Source organism: Pezoporus wallicus, unplaced genomic scaffold (assembly GCF_028554395.1).
Source record: "Pezoporus wallicus isolate ANWC-B61680 ecotype Strahan unplaced genomic scaffold, APGP_CSIRO_Pwel_v1 contig_8188, whole genome shotgun sequence".
NCBI lineage: Eukaryota > Metazoa > Chordata > Aves > Psittaciformes > Psittacidae > Pezoporus > Pezoporus wallicus.
The window spans coordinates 2,264,279-2,282,902 of NW_026640104.1; the positions used below are offsets into that span (position 1 = coordinate 2,264,279).

Consider the following 18,624-nt stretch of genomic DNA (forward strand, 5'->3'; position numbering starts at 1 on the left):
TCATTTAAACACTTATGAGCAACAAAAGAATCCATGTTGAAAATCTGGTACTACTGACATTTAAAAGTGTGCTAAGAATTCTGTATTTCTTTTATGGTAATAAGTTGTTTTATTCTACAGTACTTTAAAGGTTTATTGCAGCAAAATGACCTTTATACACTGAAAGCTCAAAAGAACCATAGCACTTCATATAGCATTTTTTGAGACTGCTCAAAATCTAAAATTCTAAAGGCTTTGTATATAAAAACATTGTTTGTACCATCATATTCCAGCCACCTGTTGTGCAGCCTCATGTTGCTCTGTGTCAAATTCACACAAATCTAGCAGAACACCTTTCCCTTACTAAAAATGTAGTCCTTCCTACACTCATTTTGAAGCCCTTTCATGTGACTGAAAGTGAGGGATCCATTCCTGAGGAAAATTATATAGCCTGAAGAAAGCCAAATGTTTCCCCAAAACAATGAAGATTCATTCTATCTTTCATTTCCCTTACTCCAACCACTTAGTATGGAATAATTTTCCAAAGAAAGAAAAGTAAATACGGTTCCTTCACTGTCCCAAAGCAAGGGATCTAACCTATGTGGATGATGCATTTTCTTTCTTTTCCTTTCATTTATGTGCATGTTGCTACACAAGGAAATCACTTGCTTTTAGAATTTAAATAATACTGCATGCCACTTGCAAATGTAACAGATGGAAGGTTTGATAAGAAAAATAAATCCCATTACCTGTTACGCACATTTCTGCCAGCAATACTGGATTTTAATTCCCAGATCATTACCCTGCCATCACTGACTATGAGAGCTGCAGAATTCTCATTCACTGGGCAACACACCATACTGAAGGGTCGAACTGTTTTTGTTACCCTGATTGCATCACACTGACTTCTTAAATCATAAATCAGCTCCTGAACTGGGTCTGGATCTGTAACATCAATGTCCCACAGAGGACAAACAATTAGAGTGGAAAACACAGGATATGATCAATCAACAGAGGTAAATGTGCAGCATGACTGAGCTATTTGGTTGAAATCCACATGCTCCCTGTGCAACAGTCAGGAAAAACAGTCAAAAACTACATACTGCTCATCTTGCTGTACACAACACAGCTCTGAGAAGTTCTCCAAAATGTAACTTTGTAATTAAAATACCTTATTCCACAGAAATCTTGCAAAAATTACTGTTTGATATCTGGGTAAAAAGCACATCTGCTCTCCACAATCCAAAGGAAAGTAAATCATTTGATTTACTGGTAAACCTGGAAGTAAGTAATGTAGCTCACCAGAAACTGCCAAACACACTAAAACCAAAATAAACCAAACAAACTATAACAAAATTATATTTACATTTACAGAAATGTATTTTCCTTTCTTTTCTCCAGTGTCCTCCATTATATTTAAAAGGTCACTCTTAGTAAGATTTCACAGAAGAGACAAAGGTTTAATAATTTAATCTAAATATATGCTTATGTCTCAGTTCTATAACCGATTCTTCCAATTGAGAAAATGACTTCTAAAGCCTTGTGTTTGCCTGAAGAATGCTTTTTCTTAAAGTGAAAATGAACATACTAACCATTTTTTATGTAAAACATTCTTGTATCTGTGACTCTTATGCCACTTCATACATAAAGTATTTATTTTCAGGATATTAGTATTGCATATTGTGCACTAAATGTCAGAAAAGTCAAGAACACTAGAAGGGCTGTAATTCACTATTCTGTATGAGGCATGATGGCAAACACTGGTGTTAAAGTATTAAATAGAATGCCTCAAAGTTCATTTCTGGACATTTTTGACACAAAAGTTACCTGGCTCTTCATTTGGAGTTCCAGTTATACTGCAGTTAGATCTGCGAACTCTTAAAGTTATACAACCATTTTCATGTAGGCAAAACAGCCCATCACGCTGAAAACAAGGAATTACCTAGGTAAAGAGACAGTACATTATACCATGCTATCAATGTTTTATCCTTTGCAAAGTACACTTGCAAATGAACATACAATTCTTGATGTATTAGGAAGTCATTAAAAATGTTACCATTAAAGCAACACTTCAAGGAATTTCTTTACCTATAATACTTGTGACTAAGAAAGTCAACTAATTTGAGAAATTTACTGAAAGCTTTTGTTAGAATTGCTTGCTGGTTTGGGGCTTTGTTTTCTTAAAACAGTGATGTACTCATACATATTCTTTTTAGCTATTACCTTTTAGTATCAGAATTCATGACTCTGAAAGAATAAAAACTCTTCAGTAAGACCTCAGACTAGACATAACTGTCTAATTAAGCAAAGGCAGATGATCAGAGAACTAGTATTTGTGTGTAAGAAGCTTAATCACCAGAGAATGAAAAGTCCTTTTTCCACAGCTCTGTTTCCACACTGGTTAACTTTTAACACCACAAAATGACGTGGGTTTGCTGCAGACATCAGAAAACTAAACAGTTCCGAGAATATTTTTTCCCCTATCAGCTAACTTCTAAATAAATCACAAACTTACATATGATCTTAATAAACTTTTACAATGGCAGAAACCAACCAAATTTTCAATACCTGTAAGAAAGGCACTCCTGTTCTTTCAATTGCAATCACACCCACTGTCTGATTCACCTCCAAGTCAAGAATCAGAATTTCTCTGGGATACAATAACAGCATGTAGTTTCTTTTGGAAGGCAGATATGACAACTGAAGGCAGTCATTAAGTGTTACAGATTCAGCACTGTAAAACATCAGATATAAACTTTAATCAAGTCATGTCAATAAATACTTCAAGTTCAAAATAAAATTAGCTATACATTTTCATGCAGCTACATTTTTTGGAGTATTCCCTATTTCGATCAGTAGGCAAGTGCATATTTGTGTGTAATTGCTACAGCAGTGCAAAGCATCACTGACCTTCAAAAGACAAGACACTGTCAAGAGACTTTTGTCTAAATAAGATTATAGAGTAAGTTTTAAAATAGTATGTGATTCAAACGGAACAATCTCAAACTCCTGCACATGTCAAACAGAGCAATTCAATTATGAAGAGTGCCAGCTGCCATGACATTTACTGATATTCATGGGAAATTACCCTTAAACACACTGCATACTTCAACTTCTATATTATTATGCATATCAGAATCACAGAATTGCAGGTTGGAAGGGACCTCAGGGATCATCTGGCTCAACTTTCTAGGCAAAGCATCACCTGGACTAAATGTCCCAGAAAAATCTTAACAGTACACAACACTGGGGAGTCCACCACTTTCCTGGGGAGATTATTCCAATGGCTGCTTATTCTCATCGTGAAAAATTCTCCTCTTGTGTCCAGTTGGAATCTCCCAGGAGTAACTTGTGCCCATTGTGCCTCTTCTCCATGTGACTCATTGCAAAAAGAGTCTCCATCTTTGTAGCCACCCTTTAAATACTGGAAAAGTATTTACTGTATGTACAGTATTTAAAAGTATTACTTTGAAATGAACTGAATATCCTATTAAAAATAACAGTCTTCAAAACTCAAAGGAAGCAGCAAAAGAGCAGAAAAGTTCATTATTTTGTTGAATGTTAACAGAATACTGGTTGCAAGGTTCATTAGGTACATGCAACCAGTGAGCTGTGCTTAAGCCACACTGAAGAAAATCATCCGCATACTGTGTACAGTTTTGAAAGCCTCTGAACTCATTTAATATCATCCTTTTTGAGAGGCTGTGTTTGGTTTTAATCTCCTCTTCCAACTAAGCCTGCCTTACACACTTCTTGCATCTCAGTCCTTGCTTCAGGCGTCTGAATCCCTTTTTGTCTCCACTTTCCTGACAATCTCCTTTTTCTCTTTCCTCAAAGTTTCTCTAAACTCATATAAATCACTGCCGATACAATTTTTCTTCCCTTTCTCCCCATTCTAGTCTTTTCAGGTGTTCCAGATAGAAAAGAAGGGGAAAAAAGAGAAGACTATCATACCTTTGGCAATATTTGCACACAACTTAAACTTGCAATGAGGAGAATGCAAAAACAGCATCTCTGTCGATTTACTGTTACTACAGAGTGTACATAGGGCTGCAGCAGCATATAGAATCATAAAATCATAGAATAGTTAGGGTTAGAAAAGGACCTTAAGATCATCTAGTTCCTGCCATGGGCCACCTCAAACTAAACCACGCCACCCAAGGCTTTGTCCAACCTGGCCTTGAACACTGCCAGGGATGGAGCATTCACAACTTCCCTGGGCAACCCACTCCAGTGCCTCACCACCCTAACAGGAAAGAATTTCCTCCTTATATATACTGTTTCAGTATCTGCAAATCAGGTGGTCTGCCCGATGCAGCGCAAATCAAGCATTATGGAACACAGTATGACAAGATCATGCCTATTAACGCTATATAAAAATCACAATTTCTTAAATAATTACTAGAGGAGGTATCATCATCTTCTCCCAATTTTGCAATTTAGACACCTTATTAAAGCAGAGTGCAAATTTTGTTGTCAGATGCTGACTGATACTACAGTCTGGTTAGTTTGTTCTCACATTTGCTTGAGGTTAGAGAAATACTTTTATTACTCAAATATAAAATACAAAAGGAAAAAAAGTTACATTACACAAGAGTGGCCTAGAGAAGTTCTAACAAGAAAATAAACCAACCCAAAACACCGCAAAATGGTTTTAAAAGAAAACATACAATTAGGTATGTATAAATTCCATTTGTATTCATACACTATTATAGAATCATAGAATAGTTAGGGTTGGAAAGGACCTTAAGATCATCCAGTTCCAACCCCCCTGCCATGGGCAGGGACACCTCACACTAAACCATGGCACCCAAGGCTCTGTCCAACCTGGCCTTGAACACCGCCAGGGATGGAGCATTCACAACTTCCCTGGGCAACCCATTCCAATGCCTCACCACCCTTACAGTAAAGAACTTCTTCCTTATATCCAATCTATTGCCTCCTACTGCAGTACCATGTACAACACCAGAATGACAACTTTTCCCAGATATCACTACTTACATAATTTTTACTCTGTCACTACACCCCTTCGCATTCCACAATTGAAATAAATTCTAAGAGCCCATTTTCATCCTTTTTTCCCCTCTAAGAAAGATCTTTCTGAATCTATAATGCATGAAAATGTGTTAGCAAAGACAGAACATTGTTATTAAGTTATATAAAACATGCTGGGATGATACGGCTGGTTTTACGACAGAACTGGATGAATGACTGTCAATGCTGCATTCTTAAATAATTCCTCATTTAGGATATCCATCTATCAGCCTAGCCCCAAAAAAATTCTCTTTTTTAAACTATTTACCTTACAGGATTTAACTTAGTAATAGCTATAAAATATACAGGCATACAATACATTATCTGAGGAGAAATACTTGCAACCTACCTTGGTTTTTCATTACTGATTAAGATTTTTACTTTATCAAGAGCCTTTTTGGCTCCTGTAGCAGCAGCCAGCTTGTTGTGAGAAGGGCTGGAATGGGGACTAGAGATGTAAACTTTCTTCCCTGAGCTCGCAGGAGCTTTGGAAGGTGAGAAGTCAGAGATGAAGACTATTCCTTCGCTGGTGAGCACTGTACCAAGAAAAATAATTGTCAATATAGCAAAATGCAATCTCCAATTTCATTGTGGGTTTCCATTTTAATGAAATTTTGGTGGGTAGAAATGCTAATAGCTTTAATAATACTGTATTAGGTAGAAAACTCAGAATTCTAGACAACTGGCACTTTCTACTGAAAAGAGCAGCAAATGGTCCATTAGAATTAATATCCATAAATCTCAACTTTTCAATATTAAGTCTATAGTAAAAAAAAATACCATGGGTCTTACTAGCACAAACCTTTTGGCTGTTCGGAGCAATTATTCACTCTCATCAACTATTTTTCTTTAAGCTTCACAATGCAAACAGAAGTTAGCTCTGTCACCTGCCCACGTTAGCTCTGTCATCATTTTGTGTTCTCAAGCAGAGCGTGGTTCAAAGAATCATTAACTCACAGTATTTATGCTACAGCACAAAGATTCAGCTAAGCTCTAAAGATGTAGCTACATGTTTATGGAAGGTTGAGTGGTATGGCAGATAAAAACCAATACAACTACAAAGCCTGGAAACTGCAGTTTCATTACAGATCACGAGTGTGGAAGCTAAATTAAAGATTAAAACAGTGACTCTTATTTCTCTTCGTTTCTTCCTGCTAAAATGTCACTAAATGTGCACTACATCTCCCTTGATATCTGAACTGCTACTGAAACTGATGCTCATACTGTATTCCTTAAAAGAAAGAAAGTCCTTTTTGTTGAAAGTAACATTTATTCTTGGTCTACTCAGCTCACTCAGCACCCATTCTTTTATAGTTTTTTATGCCAGTATAATGGAGCTGTCTCTATCTGGCTTCCTCCAGCTCCCTGTCTACACCCTTTACACCTTCTTTCCTATAGTCTCAAACATTTCTTTTCAGTTTCTAACTTCTCTACTGATGCCTACTTGACCCCTTCCCTCACAAAATGGCATCTCATTTTAGAAGATTCCACACCAGCCAAAACCTCTCATCTTTGTTTTGAGACTTCCTGGCATTTATGACTTCATCCTCTCCAATTTATTATTTTTAATCTCAATCTTAACATTTTAGCTTAACATTTTTCCTGGTCACACATATTCAGGTCACACTATTTTATATATATAAACTTACAAGCCAAATGTGATGGATCAAAGGGGTCAAATGAAAAAGACAGGATATTTTCAGCATAACTTTTCTTCCAGAGTTTGGTGCCTGTGTCTGCATTCCACAGTACAATATAGTTCGGTGGATGAACTGCAAGCAGTAAATCTCTGGATGCATCCTGATTCCATAACCACTGCATGTCTGCCAAAAGACAGAAGGAACAACAGTGAAATGAATTTCCAAGAGAACTTCTATTTTAAAACTACTCTTCTTCTACCCTTGTTGTTCAAGAAATTAACAGTGATTTATTAGTAACAAGATGCTTCTATTTCACAGTTGTAAAAAATAAGTTCCTTTTATGGCCTGAATATATGTTTTTAACAAGCAGCAATAAACAGGGTTACACATGTACACAATCCACAACCTATTTAAAGAATTCAGATTTTTTTTGGACAGTGAATTTCTATATGAAACAACATACCATACTGTACATACACAAGGTGGAACCACTGAAGAGTCAGAATTAAGAGAACCACACATCATCTCAATTAATACTTGGGATGACACCATGAACCATAACACCATCCCAATTAATACTTGGGATTGTATCAGTACTGGACCTGGAAACAAATGTCTTCTCCACTTCAGATACTTTTAAAACAGAGAGTCTGAAGTTCAAGAGTGAAATGCAACTAACACATAATCAAGAATATGAGTATAGTTCTTAAATGCTGGGTCAGTCTGAAGAGGTATGGTTGCCAATCATCATGGCTGGGCATCATTTAAACATTCAAAGTAAATGGATACAAAACACTATGTTTTCTATCAATAAGAACAGAGAGATGCCTAACTTACTTGAAAGGAGCTGTATTAGAGCTACCTACATGCTCCATGGGTGTCGTGGTTTAAACCCAGTCAGGGTAAACATCACTTAAAAACACTAAGAAAATGATTTTTTCCTCTTGGTCTGTATGTATATGGATGTATATATGTGGGAAAAATGACTGCTACTGCTGAACCCAGGACAATGGGGCAGTGTTTTAGACAATAGATAGGGTTGGGCAGACAGTCCAGCTCCACTCACAGCATGACCTCACCAAGGCACAACTTCTCCAAGGCATGTTAATTTATATCAAGATGTCACAAAAAAAAAAAACCACCTTCCTTCCTCAGCTCTTTTTCTATCAATTCAGCTTTTTCAGAGCACTGCTAAGTGCTCTTCAGTGGGTTTCAGAGGAAAATGAATAAATCCAGCCATGTGTGTCCTCATCAGTTACACTGCAAGTCAACAAATGGTTAACTCTTTCTCAGCTGAGTGCAGAGTTTGTATCAAATAAAGAAGAGTGCCTTACACTGATGCACCACTCTTATGGAAACATCAAGGCTCCAGCTGTTACCCTACTAGGCTCTTGCAAGTAACACAGAGAACCAGCAGATCACTCTGGTGCTCAGTCTCTATTTGAACCATTTTCTACAGGCTCGTACAAAGCCAGAGGCCTCAGAAACAGATGGAAAGGAAAAGAAGCTGCTTTTGTTTGAGCTTATTGCTTAATCAAATTAGGGACTGAGGACAACAGAATTTTAATTCTGCTGCTTATTAACTTTTTTTCTCACCCAACACACTGGAAAGACTTCATTGGGTCTGAAAACGTGGAGAAATCTGCAAATGGCACAGTCAAAGCTCCACTAACATTCAGTGAATTGGTATCAGGAGTAAATAAAATGCAATTTATAACACACACAAAAAGAAATCAACCTAATAAAATTAACTGCAGTCAACAGAGTAAATATTCAGTGCCCCACTATCAGACTTACAATATTGTATGTACCTTCACGTGATTCATCAAAATAGAACAATAACAAAAGCCAAACAACCTGGTTTCATAAGAGAGCTGTCATATAAGAGAATTCAAAATAAAACACAGGTATAACACAAGCATCATCACAATTTTTTTAAAACCGTCCAAATAAACTGTAAATTATCCTTAGAAACTCATTATGGTAGTTTCCTGGGGGGGAGGAAGTGTTCTAAATTTCACTTCAGAAATAATTTGCAGACATATTACTAGCATGGACAGCAGCAGCAATAAACACAAATGCAGAACATACAGCACAGCACGTAGCTGTTGCTGTACTTCCAGAGTTATCGCCCCCAGCTCATTCTGAATGAGCCAGTTCCATGCTAGAAGTGGTCCACCGGCAGCACCAGCCCAGGTACTGGAAGCAAACCAGCCAGAGTAGCACAGCCACAAAGCTAACGAGGTCCCGGTGTTCCAGCCAGCTCCTGGTCAGCTCTGCTCCGAGTCATTCCAATAGACCAAAAAGTGTCTACCACAAGTAGTTAGAAGGAAAACCCCAACTTGTACAATAGCAGGAGAGTACTACTATCAACTACAAATTGCACCTATCTATTAAAGCAGTAGTAAAAATTATATTGACTGTTGATGCACCAAGGAATGAAGTCTAGATATTTTGATTCCCTTTTCTGAGTTCTAACCACTACCTTCACTTTTTCATTGATGTAGCACAAGATGCTAACTAATGAAAGGGAGCACTTGATGGATGACACCTTATTAATAGACGAGCACAAAACAAAGCAAGGAACAAAGACTATTATTCCTTTCCAATATATTATCTTAATCGTGTTAGACATGGCCAGTGGCTACATTTTCTGTCCTCTGTCCTTCATCAGACCAATTAAGATAGTACTGACCTCTATGACAGGCTTCTAGACATTCCTGCCTCTAGCACAAGAAAACATAAATCTTCTAAAGCCTACATCATCATAAATGCATAGCTCTTTTTTCTCCAGGCTTTTTTGTTGGCTTGGTGGTTTTTGTGGGATTGTTTTTGGGGTTTGCTTTTGTTTTTTACTTCCCCCAGAGACGTGAAATTCCTGAATGAGATCATAGCTTTTTTTTTTCTGGTTACAGGATAAAGAACCTTCAAGAATCCAGCTGTCCAGAATAGTTCGGGTAGAGTTTATTGAGTATTTTTCACTGCACTGGGCTACCATTTAAGCTTAGACTTGAAACCTAATTCAGATTTGTCATACTCAGTTTGGAGACTGCATACTACCAACTCCCAACACTATGCAAAACCTATCTTATTTACAACTGTCTTCTGATCTAAACGTTCCACAGTACCTCATTCTTTCTCCATTTCACTATTCACATCTTAATATTGTTATGCATAGAAAGCCTCCTTGCTGCTATGAATCTGACAACTGCACAGACACTCAAAAACCCGTTCTTTCCCTAGTAATACTGAAAATGTATGTTATCATACTAGTATATTTGATCAGAAGTAGCTATATAATGACCTAGCTAAAAAGTCATCAAAGTATATGTGCATAATCAAAACTCTTTACTTGCAGCAATGTAATACTCTTAAAATACTGCACCACTACAGATGGCATTAACAATCAGGTGCGATGCAAACTGCACTACATCCCTAATTCAAAAGCAGAAAGATGTACCTGACACTATAATTATGATTATTTCAAATAATAACATAGATAAAAATAGACTCTAACTTGTTGTCAGATCTTGGAAAGTATTACTATAGCAAATTCAATCTCACAGCATCCTTCTGGGAGACTGTAAATCTTACATCTACACAGGAGTAAGCAAACATACAGAAGGCCAGTAATCTCAACAGTAAAATTCAATGGCAGAAGTGAGCATAGTTTACAAAACCTAGGTGATGGATTCATAGCAGATGCTCCACAAAGTAACGTCTACACAAACATCATGCACTATCATTACCCTGAATCGGTTTTGCATGTTCTTGTATTTCACAACGAGCTGTTCCTGTTGCCACATCCCATACAATTATTTTTCCAGTAACATCAGCAGAAGCTAAACGTAAAGAATATGGAGAGCCGATATTGTGATGGTAATTTTCTTTAGCCCATTTAACCTAAAGATACAGATAAAAATTGGTCAAAGGAGGCAATCATATAACAAGACACCATACTTTATATAAACAAATCATAAACTCAATCAAAAAACATAGTAATAGTTAACAATAAAAGCATCTTTATGCCAATTAAGAATACCATTAAGCTACCATTAGTTGTGCAAATTTAAGGTGTATCGCAACTGTGCTGCATGACTGCAAGGTTGATACTACACAAATCTATAATCTTTAGTCCTGATGTTAGCTACAACAATCCATAAATATATGCTATGTATATAAAAAGTTTAACATATATGTAAGAAACTAAATGGCAATATTTAAGGTTCTGTGGGCATCCCCAAATTTCCCCAAAATTACAAACCCACTGATTTCCAAACAAATTACAGTTGAAAACTTACCAACTTTTATATACATCCTAAAACGTGTCATTTTCCTAATCTGCCAAATATATTACAGTATAGGGGAGGAAGAGAGGTTAGTCTTTCATCTATGCATTGTCCCATGTCAAGCTATTGCTGATATTTGCTATCTTTTTGGTCCTTTTTGGCATGTTGCCACCTCTGACTTCCACATATCACTTTCTGGTTTGGGATTTCAAGATGCAGGGGCTTGCAAGCTGGCGATACTTACAAAAACTAGGTGTCTTGAAATTTGAAACATTCTGTCTACAAGTCTCCCAAGATTATAGAGAGAGAAGACCGACTTCTTCCCTATGTATTCAATATGGATTTGTTTTGCTACCTGGTATAAGGTGAACTTCCGCCCCTAAGAGAGACTGAAGACACTGACAGAATAAAGAAACATAAATGCTAAGTTAATATTTACTTCAAAAATGACACTGCAGTTAGCTAGCTGTGTGCTGTCACAGTACCTGACAGAGAAAGGGCGATGACAAACAAGGCTTTTTGCAGATATTGAAAGCATGGCATTAAAAACATGGAAACAGAGTTATCATTAGGCACCACTAACTTTGCAACATAAATTAGGTTTGTACAAGTATTCGGAGCACTGCAGCCACCTCTGTGCTGTGCTATCCCTTCTCAGAGGTGTGACCAGGATGGATCTCAAATGCCTGGCTGAGTAAGTTAAACAAACATTACACATGCACAACAAGCACTCTTCAGAGAGCTCCAGCTATAAACCCAAAGCAAGTTTCTATCAGAATAACAAAAAATTCTTGGGAGACTGTCCTCTATCTGCAAATTTCAGCTTTTCGATTCCTGCTTCCCTGCTGTTCAATAAAAATTACCCATGAGCCTACCTGCATGTAGCTACTAAAAAAAGTAATTGTAGAACCTACAAAGCTATTTATTCTCGAGTTAAATATATATTAGTTAGGAGCAATTTCCAAGTCTGGAAAACAGAATTTCCCACGGGAGGAGCTGTCACCTGAAGTTCTGAATAACACGAAGGAGATCTTCGCACAATCACTCTCAGAGCTCCTGTGGCACACCCGCATTGTAAACCCTCTTTTCTCATTGCAGTAGCACTGCTTCAATGAAGTCCCCACACACAGCTTGAGTGTCTGCTAAAAGAAATTGTTTTCATGCTGTATTGTTCACTGCCTGTTGACCCTGACTTCAAACTACTGCAGCACTGGACATTAAAAAAGTAATCTCTGGTTCCTGTTTAATTTTCTCACCTAATTTATGAAGCCCTATTATCCCTATCAAACATAATGTCAATCCTCTCATTTCTTGTTCTAGCTCAAAAAAATCCTCCTGTAATTAAATTTTCTTTTGTAAAAGCACTCTTTCAAGCACTCTTTGCAAAGGTACAAAAAAATCAGATATAATCTACTCCATAAAAAGTCATCAGTAACACCTTAAGAGCAGAGGGACATCTAATATGGAACAATTTTCAGTGAAACTATTAACTATTCCAGACACAGCTATGACAGCCAAAGGCCAGGAAGTACTTAAAGAAAAATACTTAAATGGGCTGCAGAAGGATTGTGAAACAATTGCTTTTTTATTGCAAATAGTGGTATGTTTTGGAATTTTCAGAACTGAAGCATGGGGTTTTGGCAAGAAGATGTCCTGTAGCCTGACTTTGTAGGTATGAATCTCTACTACAAAGAGTTTCATTCAGATATACAACAGACTTTTTAGAGATCCCCTTCAGCTTATTTATGCTTTTAGCATTTACAAACTCTTTAGGAAAAAAAAGTTAGGAATTGAAGAAAATTCCTCAGAAATGTTAGGGGATCTGCAATGGTCATGGCTTCATGTTTTCTCACATAATGCCTATTTCTTAAAGTACCATAGAATTCTTTCATTCTTTCCCATAAATTCGTCATCTTCTTACAGTCTATTTCTGTTAATAAAGTATCAGATAGTGGCTTTGAAAATCTACCTTATAAGTTATATAAAAACTATTTGGACTTTAGCATTTGGTTTCCTACTGAGATGATGTTACTGTTCAAAGCTAATGAATGTAACTGAAGCACATTAAAATGATATCACTACATGGATCAAAACCTAATTTTGCTACAACTTGTTATCTAAGCTAAGTGAAAATTTCAAAGCAGAGTCATCATTACAGTTGCTACCTCCATAACACTTATATTTTCTATTTCTTTTACACAATTACAGACACTGGAATTGATTTATTCACTTTAAAGGGCAGCTTGAAGACAACGGAGGCTTAAGGGTATGCTTCCCCAAACAAGTTGCTCAAAGGCAAGCAAAGGTATTGATTCAGAGTGATGCTGGCCCTGTGGCTGCTGTCGTGTACACACCTTTGCTCTGAGATAACAAGAGAAATAACCTCTCCTTACTGTGAGTCAGACAAGTTGCCTAACATTTGTCACCAGAGACACTATTCCTAAGAGTAGCACAAGCTCTCAGTTGAAAGCAACATTCAGGCAAATCCTCAAACCTCCCAGAAAGATTTGGGCACGTATATAGATATGCTGGAGGAAAAGACTTTTCAGTCTTTTGTGACATTTTAGTACCATTTTTAAACATGTTGGTACACCAGTCTCAAAAAACAACATACAGTATCCATTTTGAAACCTAACCCCTTAAAAACTTCTACATTCCTTTTTGCCAGTTTCAAAATTCTCTCTAATCAAGCAAAACTAATTCCTGAACTTTACAGCCATTTTTAAAACTACAATCTCATTATGCGTATGGCTTTTGGCCAAAATCATGAATGGATCTGAAGCAGTTTTGCTGTACCCAACATCTTCTTTCAAGATTTGAACACTTTACTTATTATTATAAAAGCACACACTTAGCTGGACTCTGTAGCACAGAAATACATTATACTGCATAGAAGTACATAAACACCACCGGCTGGGTAATTACTGAATATACTGAAACTTCACTCAACAAAAAAGCCGAAGCTCTTCAGTGAACAGGACATCATCAGAACATGATGGCTCACAATGCAATATATTATCAAGCCCAAGGAAAGCACAGTTCTGTTTAATTTTAAAATACTAGAGCTGCCATATCTGCTCTATTAGTGTGTCTATAAGAAGATGGTCCATTTAAAGGAAATCACACATGGGAAAAAAGAGTGTGCAATCTCCAGAAGGTGTGCTCGAATTTTTACTACAAAACCAACCAAAATACCCCCATCTAAAAATCTATTTTTCCTCTTAAACTACTGCCTGCTTTCTAATATAGCATTTAGGCCATGGACTATCAAGCATTACATCTGCCAGTCAAACAGTCCTCTAAACCTTGACTGAATCTGCCATTCTTCACACTCAAAACAAATGATGTATCAAAGACACACAGCCTGTTCTACACTTGACCACAAGTCCAACTTTGCAATTTCAAGTCACGGACCTTCAAAGGAAAATACAACTACCCTACACTTAGCTTAAATTTGGTTTCATCTACTACTGTTCCTTTTCCATAGATAAGGACAGTAAAAACACAGTAAAAAAAAGACATAAAACTTTAAAATAACTTCCTAGTCAAATGGTTACCCCAGCATGAAAGATCTGCAAAGACATCTGCAAAGAGATTCACTTGATATTTTATAATGTTCCTTTGAAATTCCACCATGTTAAGAGCTTTCTTAGAAGCATTCCCCTGTGTTCTACAACACCATAAAATGTTTCTATATATTCTATACCTTCTACAAATATATATCACCAACCTCAGCTCAAATTTCAGCATGTATGGTTTGATTTAGCTGCAAAAGAAACCATGTAAAATACAGGTAATTTACACCAAATTTTATGTGAAAATCAAGTGCAATATGATGTCAAGCATTTACACTGATTTGGAAAAATAACAGATACACCAGAATCAAGTAATATACCTTAAAACACATACATCTCACCTTGACAACACTAGCTTTGTGTCTTTCCAAAACCTGTAACGTCTGAGCGGTATTGGCATCAACTACCAGCACAAGAGAATGACATCCATATGCAATCAAACCTTGCCAGCCCCTAGAAAAGCACATATCAGCATCAAACAAGCAAAGACAAACAAAACTCATTTCACAACAAGAATGAGGCTTTTTTCCTTGTTTTGTAAATTGAATGCATGCTACTAGACACAAAACATCGAACAGTAACAATTCTTTAATAACATGAAACTGAAAAGCACTATAAAATGACATTGCTACGCTGTTCACTGTCTGCTGATTGGCCCCTAACCCACCACAAAGCATCTCTTTGTGTCCATCTACAATAAACCTCTTGTGTAAATTCAAGACATGATGTATAAAGTCATGAAGTGCATTCCCAGATTTTATAGATAAGCATGCAGGTAAGCAATATATTTGCAATTATATAATTAACAGTATATTTATTCTTTTTTAAAGCCAAAAAGGGAGCATGACTACAGTAATAGTGCAAAATCTGCTGAGGCCCATCTGATTTGATGAGAGGTTACTGAGGCCACCAATGGCAATTATAAAGCTGCAATGAACAGCAACCAAGTGGGAACTGTCAAAAGCGAAAATCAAGTTTCAAACTAAGCACTTCAGAGCCTTCAATGTTCACAAACAGGGCAGACAAACCTAAAGGAAGCAGGTTTTAAAAATCACTTGGTTCAGCTCATTCAGTTTACAGAATGATAGAATCATTTTCTCTCCTTAAGTCTCAGCAGTATTAGGATAATGTCCAGCTGGGTGAACTCACTGTGCAGAGCAATGAACGCATAAACCAATGTATGTACGGGCTTTACATCAAGCCTCACAAATAACAGGAACAGAAACCAGAAGCAGCTGCTCTGATCTCTGCAGTTCATTGCACCACCAAGACCTCCGCCCAGGAAGCAAGTGTCGCTGGCAGAAGGGACCGGACCGTGCTCACCCGCGGCCACGGCTTTGCTGCTGCTCCAGAGCTGGGCAGCAGCAACAGCCCCCGCCGCAGGCTGAGCCTGCGGACCTGCGGCTGCACGAACGGCACATTCCAAGCGCGACCTGCCGCGGGAAGAGGCAGCACCAGTCAGGCACGGGAGAGCGGAGCCCAGCAGCGGCTGAGGCGAAGGAGCCGCGGGGCGGCCCGGGACACCCCAGCCATCCCTCTCCCTTCCCGAGCCCGCCCGCGGCCCGGCCCCTCACCAGTCCGCCGCGCCCCTGTTCGGCGCGCTGAGGGCGCCCGTCAGGGTCCGCGCCGGCAGCTTGATGTTGACCGTAAAGCGCTGCATGGCGAGGCCGGAGAGCGCCGGGCCCGGCGGGGCGGCCCGAGCGCGGGCAGACGGCGGCCGAGAGTACCTCGGCCCTCCCCAGGGCCGCCGCGCAGGAAGCACCGCCTCGGCGGTGCCGCCGGTCCGTGCGCCGGGGTCCGCCGGGGCCCCGCGGCTCGGGAACGGCAGTTCCGGGGCCGAGCACGGCCGCCGCGGCTCGGAGGGACTGATCTAGGCCGCGGCACCACCGTGCCCGGGGCAGGGCAGACCCCGCGCGGCGGCAGCCCGCTTCCTGCCGCCTCAAGCGCCGTGCTGCGGGGTCCGGGTGTCAGCCGATCCCCTGAGCCTCCGGGGGACCCAGAGCAGTCACCAGGGCCTTGGGGCACGGGTTGTGCTCCTTGGCTTTAAATAGTAAACACAAGAGGGACGTGGAGCTGTTGCAGCGAGTCCAGAGGAGGCCATGGAGATGCTGCGAGGGCTGGAGCAGCTCTGCTCTGGAGCCAGGCTGAGAGAGCTGGGCTGGGTGAGCCTGGAGAAGAGGAGGCTCCTGAAGGGGAGACCTGAGAGCAGCTCCAGTGCCTAAAGGGGCTGCAGGAAAGCTGGAGAGGGGCTTGGGACAAGGGCCTGTAGGGACAGGCCAAGGGGAGTGGCTTGAACCTGACAGAGATTTAGATTAGACATTCGGAAGAAATTCATATATGTGTACCCTGTACACCCCCAGCTCATTCCATGTCCTCTGCCCCCACAAGTGAACCTCCTCAAATGGCAGAGCATCTGCCATTTTATATGATCATCATCATAAGATGAGCATCTTAAACAAGCCTGCCCTTCTGCACCTTCAGCTTGAGATCTCCACGTGTAAAGGCAGGTACATTACAGCTGTGTCACATCGCAGACTCTGTTCAAGAAAGTCATGCTCCTCATCTCTTGACCTGACATGGCACTGTTTTTTTTTCTCAAGACAAGTGAGAGGTCTCCATTCAGAATCAGCAGAGAATTGGGTCCTCTTTCAGTGAAGCACTCTTCTTGAACAAAGAAGCACGAGCAATCACATCCTTATTCAGCAAAGCATGCTGTGCAACAAAAGGCTTCAAGTGTATCTAAAGCTGCACCAAAGAAGGGGCATGGAAACATCTCAAGGCACCCTTGAATGCAGGTGGAATTCAGTGTGCCCTCCTTTGAGTATTAGTGTGGATACTTTTGTTATTTAAAATCAAGCTAGTGGGGTTTGGTTTGGTTTTTTTTTTCTGCAAAGGGAATGATCTGAAGTCGAGATTCATTTAATCACAGCCTAATTTTGTAATCCTAACAGGGATCTCTGTATTTTCAGGAAAAAAGGAAAAAAAATAAAGGTATTGATGATATTCTATTTCTGGGATTTAAGAGTTCTGCCAAAATTAACATAAAAGTAAAATCAAGATATGAATTTCAAAGTGGGAAATATTTGGCAGCTACAGCCCTCTCAGTTTTATACTAAACCGTATGGTTTTTGACCACTGGCTCAAATATTTGTCACCCTTCCCAAAAGCTTTCAGCTCAAAAGCTCAAAAATTATCCAGAAACTCTCCTCCAAGGGAGTATGTGTGGTCTAACCTGGTTCCCCTGAACTTGCTGGACGTCTAAATGTAAACTTTCAAAGGCGGTGGAGCAAACTGTGAAGCGAGCTCTGATGACTGCCTGCAGTCTCACTTTGTTTTGACTAAGTGTCATCAGAGGAAAAACTTACCAAACGGCCTGTTGTTTTCCTCCAAAAATAGTTTCCTTAAGCATTTTTCTAAGGCTCCAAAAATTATGAAATATGGAGCAAGTTGTTTTTATTTGCAAATTAAACTTAATTTCTGTGGTGCTGGTTTTGTTTCATTTCTTTTTGCTTTCATCCTAGCCTTAAGTATCCATGACTGCTCTGTCACAGTCACTGAGAGACTCTGGCCCTTATATTTCCTTTCACATCCTTTCTTTGAATACTTCTGCTGCTCAGCGTTCACACACCTCCCTGAAATACATCACTATTACCAGGTTCACATCTGGGGTGGGTTTGCAGTCTGCTGTTGTTAAAGAGAATCTTCATTAAATTTAATTCTCTGGGGTTCAGGTGTGATTTCAGGAAATGGCACAGATCTGTTAAGAGAACAGTCCCCTGAGCAGTATTGCTCCTCTTGTGTCTGGTAAGGCTGATGCTGACAGCCTCTGTCAAAGCTTCTTTTAGCCATCTGGGGGGCAGAAATCTCACCCCGTTGGTATCTGTCCTTACTCTGCAGCTCAGTATGTGTCTGAGAAGACCTGGAACAAGAGCAGGCACGTGGTCAACATGAGAAGAGCAGGTTGAGCAGAGAATAGGATGAGCTTCCTACTGTTGCATTGCTCATGATTCTATGTGACTCCTGCTGCCTGTGGTTGCTGGAGAGCTTGTGTGAAAGAAAAAAACACAAGTCCTCTAACTCCTTTAAATGTGGACATATGTATTCTCC

The 18,624-nt window shown here is 39.3% G+C and overlaps 1 protein-coding gene across 4 annotated transcripts in view; it reads right to left on the reverse strand.

Annotated features, from left to right (window-relative positions):
- The window catches only part of WDR11 (WD repeat domain 11), a 48,112-nt gene extending 31,805 nt beyond the window's left edge, over positions 1–16,307 (reverse strand). For all 4 annotated transcript variants that reach the window (XM_057417255.1, XM_057417254.1, XM_057417252.1 and 1 more), the window contains exons 1-8: positions 16,092–16,307; positions 14,859–14,970; positions 10,403–10,556; positions 6,663–6,836; positions 5,363–5,549; positions 2,548–2,713; positions 1,807–1,921; positions 729–924 (exon numbers count right to left, since the gene is read on the reverse strand). In XM_057417255.1, coding sequence (XP_057273238.1) covers positions 729–924; positions 1,807–1,921; positions 2,548–2,713; positions 5,363–5,549; positions 6,663–6,836; positions 10,403–10,556; positions 14,859–14,970; positions 16,092–16,177 — 1,190 coding nt within the window. In that variant the 5' untranslated portion in view covers positions 16,178–16,307. The remainder of the gene's footprint in view (positions 1–728; positions 925–1,806; positions 1,922–2,547; positions 2,714–5,362; positions 5,550–6,662; positions 6,837–10,402; positions 10,557–14,858; positions 14,971–16,091) is intronic.
- Positions 16,308–18,624: the final 2,317 nt, after the last annotated feature.